This window comes from Perissodus microlepis, chromosome 7 (genome assembly GCF_051167445.1).
Source record: "Perissodus microlepis isolate ML-2025 ecotype Zambia chromosome 7, ASM5116744v1, whole genome shotgun sequence".
Taxonomy (NCBI): domain Eukaryota; kingdom Metazoa; phylum Chordata; class Actinopteri; order Cichliformes; family Cichlidae; genus Perissodus; species Perissodus microlepis.
In genome coordinates this window covers 55045837-55059465 of record NC_140467.1, presented here as the reverse complement: position 1 = coordinate 55059465, position 13629 = coordinate 55045837, and the positions used below count along the sequence as shown (strand labels likewise).

At 38.1% G+C, this 13629-nt stretch overlaps 1 protein-coding gene and 1 long non-coding RNA gene across 2 annotated transcripts; one reads left to right on the top strand and one right to left on the bottom strand.

Annotated features, from left to right (window-relative positions):
• Positions 1 to 3578: 3578 nt before the first annotated feature.
• pnx (posterior neuron-specific homeobox) lies at positions 3579 to 4892 on the bottom strand. Its single transcript, XM_084936066.1, is given in 3 exon segments — positions 3579 to 4571; positions 4663 to 4838; positions 4840 to 4892. Coding segments are annotated over 3 exon segments (684 nt in total). The 3' UTR covers positions 3579 to 4116.
• LOC146384192 (uncharacterized) lies at positions 4284 to 9217 on the top strand. Its single transcript, XR_014800819.1, has 2 exons — positions 4284 to 4380; positions 6119 to 9217. It is a non-coding gene; the product is annotated as an uncharacterized LOC146384192 (long non-coding RNA).
• Positions 9218 to 13629: the final 4412 nt, after the last annotated feature.

The window sequence follows — 13629 nt, the reverse complement described above, 5'->3', positions numbered from 1 at the left end:
TGTGAAGAAACGGCTCCGGAGACTGACAGGGCACAAACTGAAGACAAGGCAATATTTCGTTAGTACGCACAGGACAAGTTTGCAAGAGAAGAGTATAAAAGCTGGTCTGTTTAAGACACTGAGTATGCTGATAATCTGGCAAGGTCTGGATGGCTAGTCCCTTTGTACTGTGACTGATTAGGTTGATGAATAACAGGTGGTTCGATCAGGAAATCGAAACGCTTCAGCTCCATCCCAGAGTGGCGGAGAATCTGCTGCACACCTCCAGCTCTCAAGGAAATCAAAAACATTTATAAAGCAGTGAAGACTACTGCTATTTTTAACTTTTTCAACTACTTTTTAGCCTTATTTCAATTTCCTGAACAAGCTTTGGCTCTTGGCAGCACACATGTCTAAATAAGAATTTATTCTAAATGCATTGTGTGGTTGAAGCAAATTTACACCATTACATTACACCATCACGACACCATTTTGTGGTATGAATTGGTATATTACACTAAAGTACAGCCCTAGTTCAACTTTGTTTGATATCTCTTTAACACCAAACTGATGTTTTTGACTAAAGTCAAAGCGGTTGTTTCGTTATATTATTTTGATAGCGTTAGTTAATTTTGAAAGGCTAGAAACAGTTTTTAAATGCATTAATTTACAAAACATACCTTTAGTGTGAAGGCAAAATGAGACAATTGTCATGGTTACATTTTATTATTTCAAAACCTTTCAGACAGTCAAGTTGTGTCATATCATGCACACCACATGGATTAGATTTCTACAAACTGCGTAATCGTTGCCCTAATCAGAACCATGTGCATGCATGCATGTGGAACAAATGTTTCCTCTTTCTCTTTTTGTCTCTTTTATTTGCTTCCATTATTCCAGTGCCTCATTGATGAAGTGGATTCCAAATGTCTTTCCCTGAAAAGTTGCACTAAGAGGTATTGATTTAATATTCTGAAATTGGAAAATCTGTTGTTATATTGTCAGAATTATGTATAACTTGCATATGTAGCTTCAAACAAAATTTGTTTTTTCTCACTGAGTTACTCCCTTTATGTATTTTAGTTTTTCTAAGTCAACCATACGATTTATTTAAACTAAATATGGTTTCTTTTCCCATAATGGTTTAACTTATTGGCGAATTCAGGAGTCCATGACAATTGAGTATAAGAGCATGTGTTAAATTGCATACAGATGTGTTGGTGTGTGTGTGTGTGTGTGTGTGTGTGTGTGTGTGTGTGTGTGTGTGTGTGTGTGTGTGTGTGTGTGTAAGCAAAATGAAAAAAGATTAAAGCAGATGGATTCTTCTCATTCATATTTGGGCCTGGTTGGATATGGTCATAGTTAGGAACTGAGTTTAACTTGATCACCTTGATTGATAACTTGATCAGAAAGACACCACAAATCGCTCCTTCCTCAGTAGGTGCAGCAGAATCGGCGTAAGGTGTCAAGATCTCTGTCTAAATAAATAAATAAATCTGGGTAAATTCCCAGATGATTAAACATGCAACTATTTTGCTGGTAATACCTGAAATGAGTAAAGAAAATCAACAGCCTATTTATGCAAGATAATTCATAATTTGTTGGGGGGGTTATTTTGGTTGGGTCTGATTATTTGGGGGGTCATAACCCCCCCTAACCCCCCTGGAAATTACGCCCCTGTGCAGCAGCAAAAATAAAAAAGAATGAATGAGCATTATGGCTATCAGTAATGGTGTTAGCTAACTAGCTATCCAGCATAAAGACATTGATTAGCGTGCTGCTGTGACATTAGCTTTAGCTCAGATATTTGACAGACAGTTCAGGTTCCAGCAGTGTCTTCTAGGGTTGCCAACTTTTTAACTATCAATCAAGGGACACTCTGAAGGGCCAGAAGCACAATGCACAGCCAACTGAGCATAGTGTATGCACTGTATGTTCATATTCTTATAACAAAAATGTCAATACCTCATCTAAAACAATAAAGAAAGATACAGTAAATTATAACATAAATTACATGGGGTTTTCCTTTGAAAAATAACCAAAAAACAAAAGATATTGTTTTTTTTAAACATAAGATATTGTAAATACAGGCTTCAGTTACCCAGTTTAATATGCTACGCAGATCAAATGGCACCTTATTTTGATGAATTACGCATTACTCTTCATATCTGTGTGCCTGGACACAAAAACTAATCTGATACAATTCCTGTCAAATCAGATTTGGTATTTCGAAGAGCGCCATCTGTTGGTCAGAAAGTGGCATTGGCGGTAACGTCAATATACGGGAGGTTTAATGTAGAATAAGGGACGAACCAATTTTGCTCATTATATGAGATATCCCGGCTAAAACAGGATAGTTGGCAACCCTAATGTCTTCTCACTCAGTTTTTTTCCATTGTTGGTAGTAAAGGAGGTCCATTGGTTCATCTTTGAACTTGTCCCTCTGTCCCTCCCACTCACGGACATCAAGTAGTAATAAATAGTAATAAATGCATGAACTAGATTTTCTGCATCACTTTTGCTTTATTTGGGTCCACTTGTTGCCCTAATATAAATGGATATACTGTATGGGAGATTTACAGTTTCCACTCCCTCCACATTCTTTTTTCAAGTTCTCAGACTCCGATGACACCATGTTGGTTTCTGCACTAATGTCCTGTGACTGAACATAGAAAACTACTGTAAAAGCATATTGATTCCAAGACAAGTTGTTTGTCCATTTATCTAATGTCAGAGGCTGGGCTTCTCTCATTTTTCAGTTTTGTGCCTCCTTTCTCTTTCTTGAGACCCCCAAAATATCTTCCATCTTATTGGACATTTAATTTCATGGATATTTCTCATTTCCTAAAATGCTTCTGAGACAGAGGAGGCACAGGTGTATGTTTTTGTAAGTGGTTTTACAATGTAGACAAGGAGCAACAAAAAGTTGGAATATACAAATCATGAGGACAATAAAGTCAGAGATTTATTGTATTCTTAAGTTTCAGCTATTTGAGGTCATTTTGAAGTGAGTGTGATAAGACGAAAAACAATAAATCTACATGCACATTAGCGCTTAGTAAGTCTATAGCAAACACTTGCAAATAAAGTTTTTCTATGAAATGTGGTTTAAGCTGTCAAAAATGTTTCTTTAAACTGTCCATGAGAAATAAAAATGTTTTGGAAGTATCTGCCATGTGTAGCATAGTAAATTTACTGTTAGTTTGAAATAATTGAGTAACATGAGACATTAATACCTAAGAACAAATAAGAATACAAAAAAGACACAATAAACAGTAGAGCACAGTAAAAATAGTGCTTCTTTATTTGTATACCTTATATAGCTGGCACAGAGTGAAAGTGAAATTAGATAGAAGCAAGTGACCGTCCAGCAGTTCAGAGTGAATGGGGTAAACTAATAGGTCTCTTTTACTTTTATTAATCAGTGGCTTAATGCTGGATAGCTAGCCAGAAAACATGTTAACATACCTATAGATTTAGAGATATGGGCCCATGTTTTCCAGCCATGTTATATATAACATGGCTGGAAAACATGGGCCCATATCTCTTTCTTTTGAGAAGAGTGCTGTCACTTGTTCACAGCTAAAGTTACAGTATAGTTCTTACTGGGTCTTGTGCCAACTGATTTTCAACGTTCCATAAATGTCCCTGCACAGTTGCATCCTGAACATGATAAATCTTAGTACTTACTTCAAAATCGCCCAATGCATCCAAATTGTAGCACAGAATTGTTTTAAAAAGCAACTTCTAACCAGTTTTGAATCCAACAGTCTGAATTCAAACAAAATTCAACAATTCAGGATTTTTTTTTTTGATAGTTTGTTTTGATTCAAATCTAAATATAAACCTACCGCCTTTACTAGCCCTGTGTAATGAAGAAAAAAAACTATCTGGGTAACAAATGAAAAGTAATTTGAAAAAAATAAGCTTTTACAAAGTTGTTTATCGGAATAAATTATAATTACATTAGACAACTTTAAACATTTAACCCATTTCATTTCTAAATACATTCCATTTGTATAACTTTAACAACAATTTGATAACACTGCAATATTTTTGCAATGTAATTTTTTTCTGAAGATGCCGGTGGGCGACATTCTGGTCCAATATTCAGTCACTCCGTGCGTATTTTACGCCTTATGTGTAATAATGACAGATGTGCACCAGGGGCAGCGATGCAAACAGCTGGAGCGGAGGGTGCTGCTGGCGGAAAAGAGAACTGTAGTACAGAGAAGAGCAGAGCGCAGGATGGGAGGACAGACCGTATTTTTCATCTTCGCCCTCCTTCGCCTGCAGACGCTCTTTCTTCCACTTTGTGCGCCTGTTTTGAAACCAGATCTTTACCTGAGTCTCGGACAAGCGCATGGCCGAGGCGATAGTGTGTCGCTCCAGCACCGACAGGTAGTGGCACTTCTGAAAGCTTTGCTCCAGAACCTGCAGTTGATCCAGGGTGAATGCGGTACGGACCCGACAGCTTTTTTCTTCCGAGCTCTGAAGCTGCGTAGCACACAGAGCTCTGGCCATAGGGCTGTTGTTTTCACTTGAGGTGCGATTGTGCAGCTTTCTGGATTTATATCTGGAAGTATGAGTTCCTGAAAGAGAACGATAAATTATTATTTCACTTGTGAATACATTATTACATTTAAAGTTAAATTCTCAGGCCTCAGAGAGTTTTATTCTCACCCGGAGCTCCTGTGTCTTCATTACGTATTTTTTTCCCTGTAAACTTCGTTGGGTCCAAAATATCTTCCACGGAAAACGATGTTTTGTGGATGAGCGGCAATTTGGCTTCAGCTGGCTGCATTTCAGCTTGCAGTGGTCCGCTAAGGGCACAAGTAATCAGTGTTGGTGTCTGTGCTTATATGTACTACCTCGTCGAACACCACCGGGGCGCTTTGAAATTTACATGTCATTCAAAAAGATACCCAAATGAAGCAATGCGTCTTCCAGAAACAATTGCACCCAGCGCCCTCCATGTGAGGACGATCTGTGGGACCCTCGGGCACTTCAAAATGTAAATGTGAGGCCCCAGGGTTGGGGGTGTGTGGTGTGGTGTGGTGTGGTGGGGCAGTTATTTATTGCTCCGGATCCGGTTAAAATGTGCCTTCTTTCTTTCAGCTCGTGTTCCTTATCGTTGCTTGGCAAGTTATTGTTTGCAAATAGGGGATTTTCCACTGTTAGGACACGTACATGGTGGTTGTTATGCTAATTTATTGAGTCACCAAAGGGAAAGTTTCAGCCTTTTCCTTCCTTGTATTCCACTTTTCAGGGTGCCATTTGTCTTTTAGAGCTTATGTTTTATTAGCTTGTGGGTTTAATTAGAAGGCACAGAACTTTATGATAGCCATCGGATCATCGCAGACTGATCATGTGCAGCCCTTCTCGTTAGAAAGACTGTTAAGATGTGAAGATAGATAAGTTTTCCATCACTCTTTCTGTTAATTATTTTATGTATTTGGTGTTAAAATGCTTATTAAATCTAAAAAAATCAAATGTTCTATCTATATATAGTGAGTTACTCACAAAACAGAATTCAACATTTTTTAAACTGAACTGACTAAACTGTGGATGACTTCACTAAACAGGTAACCCTAAATATCAATATATGCACATGATGCTCAGTGTAAAAAATGGCTTATCTTTATTATCAAAACGCCTTTCCTACCTATATTTCTACACTTAGTTATTCAAATTAACTAGATATCTTGTATATCTTGTATCTTGTATGTACAAATAGAAAGAAGTTAACCTTAAACGCAAATGTCAGTAATTGATCACCTTAAAAAAAATGTATATTGTACTACCAGTGTACTTTTTTTAGTGTTGTTTAAGATACTCAAGGCACTCATGTTTAACTGTACCATCAGACTTAAAATATTAACTCTGATGTACTCTTGACTTAATAAAGACTAATAACTTACTATTTTAAACATCTAATGAAAGTTCCTGCAACATATAATTTCTTAAATTATGTTTACTTGAACAGAAATCTTGTTTATGCAAACAATTACCTTAAAAAAAAAATGTTACTCACACTATTTCTGATATGTCATGCCATTAAGGCCAATACATGATTAAGGCTCATATGCACACCCAAGGCAGACAGCGTTTATCATTTCAAAGCTTTTATTTTCCACAGGGAGAGAGGAGAGTGTGATTGGTCACATAGCATAGAAGTTGGAGGACCTCACGACCGAAGGATACATCAAGGAGTCTCCTTGGCGGACCACCAAAAAAGAAATCAATGAACCACCCTCTTTCATATACAGTGGAGTAGATTGACTTTCTGTTTATGTAGTCTCTTCCACATATGTGTGTCCTCTGCACCCTTATTGGCAATCATCAACTGCATCTGTCACACAGCTGAGACACCAAGAGATGGACAGCAGCAGCAGCGGATATGACTTTCTCACAGCTGTTTGGCCAGGAGATAAAGGTACTGGCCCCGTGTACACATGGTGCTCAGTACTTTTAATATGCTACTGCATGTTAATGACTATGACATATCAAACTTGTCTAAGATCTCCCAGAAGCTATTTTGGTTGGCCATGTACCACAGGAACATCAACACCTTCTTTGTCACAGGAACTCTTAACTGGGTTCTTTTTGTAAGCTCTTCTCCTGCAGCTTTGTAAGGAGGTATTCAAACTGTGGCTTGGTGACTCAGAAGCGACGTGCAAAGGTTTTGCTATCCATGTCAAGCATGAGCTGCTACTCTGTCCCAGTGTTCAAGAGGAAACATTGTGTGAACCTCTAGTGTTGTCTTTATAAACAAAAAATTAAGAGAAAAACAAAAGTAGAGAGAAATTGTTAACAATGGCCTTTAACATGTGTCTGCTTTTTGAATGAAACAATCCATCTGCCATTTTGCTGATAGAAAAGCTACCTTAAAAAACTGCAGCTAACAAGACATCAGCGAGTATTAAGTAAATTGATTTGTTTGTTTTTTTATATTCTTTACTACATTTTTATATACAAAAATGTTTCCTTTCTATGCAATTTTGATCACTAGCAGCCCTCAACTCACGCATTCATCCTCTCATGAACCCACAAATGGTATGCTACAATGAAATGAAAAGTATGTTTTCTGCTGGAAATATAAAAAGAAGCAACATATGTGACCTCTGTGTAATGTCTCCTTGGGTTCTTTAGATGAATGGATGGGGTCAGGTCAGTTTTGCAGCAACAGCCCCTTTTTTCAGCATTTACATTTATGACAAACAGCAACAAAGTAGAATGGTTAATTCTCATGGACAACCAGTGCAAGCTCTCTGTTATCCTGAGGATTACCCACAATTTGTTTTCCTTACTGTATATATTAACATTCTGTTGAAAACAGTCTAGTTTTCCTTTTTTCCCCACTAAGTTATGTGTCACTATAGCTAATACTAACTAATGTAAGTTGATTACAGCAACCAACCAACCAACCCAGTGATATCACATTCTGTACAAACAGAAAATGGTGCCAAACATGTTCTAAAAACTTAATCTGTAAACAGTTATGTCTTAAATCCAGCTTCACGGATGGTGTTAAATCTACGGCAGTTTTTTAGAGAAGGTGTTCGTGTTGTAAATTAGCCTACATGTGGTGTTTCATGTCCACTTTCAACAATTAAAATACATTTAGACCACAAAAGAGAACAATTGCCCCTATTTCAACATTCTTGGTGACAAAGTTGTTGTAAGAATGTTGATGACAAAAATTATGTGCAATTTTGAATAATTTGTTTTACAAATCAAAGTGTTCTGTGCCAAGAATCTTTATAAACAAAACAGAATGAAAATGAGCAATTAAACCAACGGTACCTTAAACTTAACTCACACTGAAAGACAGGTCCACTTTTTGTTGCAGACACCTCAAGAAGGTTGGCCAGTTGTAGACAGAAAAACTGTGTTTCAGTCCAGATATAGTTGACAACAGGTAGTGCTCAGATTCACAGCAAAATAGAAGGAAACAGTTGCCTACACCAAAAGAAAAGTGGCCAAAGACCATTCCTCTCTCTTTATTCCTTCTGATTTTTCTCTAGTTTTGATTACAGTACATACAGCCCATTTAGGTTGCGCAGGTAGTCCAGGATGGCACATTCATGCAATGCCATAGGAAGAAGGCTTGCTGTGTCTCTCAGCACAGTCTCAAGAATTTGCTAGTGACAGGCTAGCAAGGAGAGCTCAACAGAGCTGTAAATGGTATCAGCTAAGCTGCAGCACTAGTATCTGCTCTTTTGTGTCTAGAGGTACAGAACATACACTGCCAGTCGCACAAAATGACCTCCAGCTGGCTATTCATGTGCATGATTTCTCCACAAGGTCTGCATGAGGGCCCAAATTTCTTAGAGGGAGCTGTGCCCACAGCATGTACGTTAATTGACATTCCCCAGAGAATATCAGTTTTTGTCTCAATGGAGCCCCATTGTCTCCACAGACGACAGTTCATTAACACATTTTTTGTTATCAGGGAAATACTGACCTCTACCTCTTGTTGGAAAATTTCCCCCCCTTTTGATCCTTTGAGATTTGTCTTGAAAATGCATCTATGAAATTAAATACAAAAACATTCTATAACCAGTGATTAAATGTGGACTCCTCTGTGACACTTGTTGAAAATGCATTAACCATAAAATTAGAAAAACAGTTGGAATTTGCAAATAGCATGTTTGTGGTGCCATTTCTTAGGGTTTATGGGTGTTTATTTCATTATACCTGAACCAGTGTCTTTTGGTGTTTTTTCATGCCTTTAGTTCTGAGCTATGTTCAAGCTCCTGGCATGCAATTGTCATGGTTCTGGGTCAGTTCTGACCCAGCAATTTGGGTTCTCATGTTTTGGTTTGATTTTGTATTTTTGGTTATTTTCTTGATCTATTGTCAGGCTATGAGGATGATGATAACGATGATGTTTAGTATGTTCCAGCTTATTCTGGTTTAGGTTTAGTTCTGCCCGTGTAAAGTCCGTGTTTCTTAGTCTGCATCTTTGTGTATTGTTTCCTGTTTTCTTTTGAAGGTTTACGTCTTATGTCAGTATGTCTAACTTCGCTCCCCCTGTCTCGTTAGCCCTAATCTCTCCCTGCTGTGTCTCCCTCCTGTTTTCCATTCCCTGATTACTCCCCTGTGTATATAAGGCCTTTGCCCAGTGTTGCGTTGTACCCTCAGACTTGCTTGTGTGTTTCAGTTTCCAGTGATTCAGTGTCAGTTCGTGTTTTGCTTTGTCACCAGCAATAAAGCTGAGGTTTTTGAGTTTCAATTCAGTGTTCGAGTCCTGCATTTGGATCCTCCTCTCCATCCCCCCGCACACAGAGCCCTAACAGCAATGGTTTTGAGCTCAGCATTAATTATGCTTTGGGTTCCTTGTGTTTGTCAGTTGTGCTTATAAGTTTCTTATACATTTGCTCTGCTCTGCTCCCTATTAATTCCCTATTGTACCACCAGAGGGTCTCTACCTTCAGTTCCACTGGCAGGCTCCAGATAGTCTCCTCCTTCAATGCCATTGCGGGCCTCATCCCCAGCCATCAGCTGGGCTCCACCTCACCTGTTGACCTCATTCCCTATCTCGTCACTTTTGCTTCCTCCATTCGTTCTTCCACAGGGTAATGTAGGGTGACCAACCATCCTCTTTTTTTGCACTTGTTGACTTGTAAAAGCTTATATGACATTATTTATTTCACCATTCATTAACCGCACAGAGAACATCGTTTAAGTATGTTAAAATTTTCTTTAAACAAACAGTATTATTAAAGTTCTTCAAGACTGGGCCGAGTGTCCTCTTTTTTGGAAGTCTAAATATGGTCACCCTAGGTAATGTCATCTTTGTTGCCAGTCGATTGGGAATAAGCCAATTCCGAATTTTTGGTTAATTTTGCTGAGAAAAACAAGTCTGTGAGCACAAGGAACACTCAAACTAGTACCTAAATCCAAAGAAACATGTAATGAATGTCAACTATTGTATGCAGGTAGCTAAAAAGATAACTAATATTATCTCAATTAAAAAAAAGAAAGAAAGAAAGATACAAAATCTGATTGCAGAATGTTTAACCCTTCCAGCTACTGATATTTATATATTACCAAAAAGCATATAGATTACAAGAATATTTTGAGATTTTTTAAAATAACATTACAGAAAAATGTTATGTAATCAGTTTTGGTGAATATTTTTAAAAGATACATACAATAAAACACTAAAATACACCATCTATGAAATTACCATAACATGTGTGTCAGATATGGAACATTTGATATCAGCCTAACAGAGATGATTGAAAAGGGCCAGTGTTACACATTGTGTGACTTCCTTCGATTCAGTATTGTACACTATAAGTAACCTACTGCGTCACATATTTTAATCCTTGAATTCAGATGTTTTCAGTCCAACTCCCATATAAAATCAAGCATCTACCCATGCTATCTGCCTTTACAAACATTTGCTCTATTGCTTTACAATGGGCTGCACCAAAGAGTGTACTGAATTTGAGTATGGTATGCCATTGTTGCAACAATTAAGTTTGTGAAATCTTTTCTTGCGTAGACACATTTCAGTATAAGTATTGTTATTGAAAGGTGGAAGTTTTATATTGGACACAGAATGTGTAGTATTTTGATTTAAAGACAACACATTTCTGACTGCTGTTACAGTATATGTCATCATACTTTGTAAATGTATCAAAACGTTTGGATTGTAGAATAATTTTCAACAGAAAGTCAGACTGGAAAATCTGTCTGCAACGATTTATTTAGATAATTTTATTGTACTTTAAATGTAGAAATATTGAGGTAAAGTACAAGAATGCCAAAGTTGGACATATAGTTGCATTTAATTGGCATTTGTTACCATTCACATTTTTTAGCTTTATACCTTTAGCTAACAGTTGCATCTTTTATTTCACAATATATAGTTTCTTAATGCCCAGAATGACCAGTCTTTACAGTGTAAAGACATGTCCACAGGGGTTAAGAGTCAGAGGGAGTGTGAATGTTCCTGTGGAGCGAAATGATAAAGGTGGCAGCTGCTCTAGTGTGCTCTCAGATACAGACACCTACAAAGCAATTAGTATTGAAAAGACACGAGCAGCCGGCCCACCAGGATAATTAGCAGATGTTACTTGTAGGCTTGACCCTCTCTGACCCTGGGCTTTATTTAGTAAGATAGGGAAAAATAGGTAGTCTCAGGGGTAACTGATAAAAGGGAAAAAAAAGTTGAGGAGATAAAGACATGAATAGAGAAATTAGTCCAGACCACATATTTGGACAGTTTTCTTGAAATATTTGTCTGTTAAAAATAAAATACAAAATATGACATGTACATAAATATTCACAGGTTTTTACATGACCTTAAAAATGTCCTCAGGTGCATTTTGTTTCCACAGATCATGTGGAAATCTGCCTCCAGCAGATGTTTCTACAACTTGCTGGAGGCTGCGCTCACATGTGTCGCATCTACCAACCAATCTCTTTGGATTCTCAATCTTCCTGGATAGAGTATGCTCATAACACTGACGTCATCGAAAGAAGTGAAAGAAACCATCTACGTCCACTATGAATGACCATCTTTGAACAGAGGCCGTGGCTTACGATAACTATCTGCCATCTATAATCCAGTTTTAAGATCCCTTCCCAGATGCCTTAACGCCCACTCACATCCTGGGCCATTTGACCTTAGTAAATCACATGAAAGGGTGGGGCTAGGCTTCACAATTGGTTCACCCGCAACCTTAGCTGATTGTGACCCACACCTGTTTTCCCACCTTGGCTCATGTGATTAGGTAGAGGATCAATAGGGCGGTCCATGATCCTCTTAGGCACACCCATAGGGTTTAAAACCTGGGCCTCTCCACCAATTGCTCTTACAACTGAAGAAGCTTCTCAGATCAGAGGTGAAATGTCTTCAAGATACCTAAAAAAAGTCCAGACGCTTTTCTTTCCAATCTTCTTAGAATGTAGGAGATCTTGTTCAACCATAGATTTTAGAGGAATTGGTATTGCACCCTGGATCCAGCGCAGGTGGTGGGAGACAGAAGGACTCTGGCCAAAATAACATCTCTGATGGACAGTCTCCCACCCCATGCATGTAAATGTTACTGAACTGCAGAGCTCCTTCAGTGACAGACTGCTGCATCCTAGATGCATGGAGCGTTTCCGCAGATCCTCCCTCCCTGCAGCTGTCAGACTGTACAATCAAAACTGCTCCCAACAAACATAGATGTTTACATCAGCGCTGTAATTTGCACTAATCAACCGAACAACTACTACTGTTATAACTTGCATATAACTTGCAACATTATTTTTCTCAGTTCATATATACTAACTCATTGGAAGTTACATGTTTACTTTTTAATGCACAGGTACAATGCACAATCTGTACTTTTTCTAAATATTCTAAATATTCCTAATTATTTAAACATATTCCAGTACCCTACTCTGTCTACAACCTGGGTTAGCCATTTTATCTGTACGTTAATCTTAATAACTGTACAGTACTCTGTTTTTGTAACTATTTTCCATGATGTAAATATTTTTTTCTGTAAAAATTGTGTGTGTTTCTGTTCTGTTTCTATATATCTGCTTTTCTTCTGCTGCTGTCACAACCAAATTTCTCCTTGTGGGACAATTAAAGGATTATTCTATTCTGTTCTATTCTATTCTATTCTATCATTTGTTATTATCAACTTTTTGTAAATTCTTGGATTATGCTGAATATTGAAATTCTAAAAATTTGTTTGCATGTGGTAACACATCATCAATCATTCATAAAATGTAATACAGCCCAAACATCTTTGGAAAACACATTCTACATACACTACCAGTCAAAAGTTTGGACACACCTTCTCGATTTCTTTATTTTTACTAGTCTCTACATTGTAGATATATACTGAAGACATCAAATATATAAAGCAAGATGTCTGTAATTATGTAACAAAGAAAAATTGATAAATAACACAATAAATATGTCTTATATTTTAGATTCCTCAAGGTAGCCACCCTTTGCTTTGTTGACAGCACTGCAACCCGTTGACCTTCTCTCAATGAACTTCATGATGTAGTCGCCTGAAATGTTTTTCACTTCACAGATGTACCTTGTCAGGGTTCATTTGTGGAATTTCTTGCCTTCTTAATGGGGTTGGGACTATCAGTTGTGTTGTGTTGTCCATCATTACTTTAAGAACTGTAGGTCAGTCAGTTGATAATGAGATTCATTTGCTGATTCCGTAGCAGTTGGGGTTTTTACATGATCGTTGAACAAACATTGGAATACCAAAGGAAGATTTCTATTAATTTCACTGACTTCGAGAAGGCTTTTGACAGCATCCACCGGCTGACTCTATGGGGCTATCCGACACCACCATGGAGTCCCTCAGCAGTTTGTAGATGCCTTTCGTGGTCTCTACTCCAACTCCCGCTGCTGCATCCGGACGGATGACGGCTGCACAGATTTCTTCTAGATCAATACTGGTGTCCGACAGGGATGCATGCTATCCCCTTTCATCTTCCTGTTGGTAATTGACTTCATCATGTGATGATCAGTTGACTAAGCTGGCATCGGTGTCCCATGGCACGAAGCGCGTATTCTCACTGACTTGGACTTCACGGATGACATTGCCCTGCTGGGCTCGACTCAGGAAGACATCCAAGAGTTGACCGCGGCCCTGCAGAGGGAGGCGACAA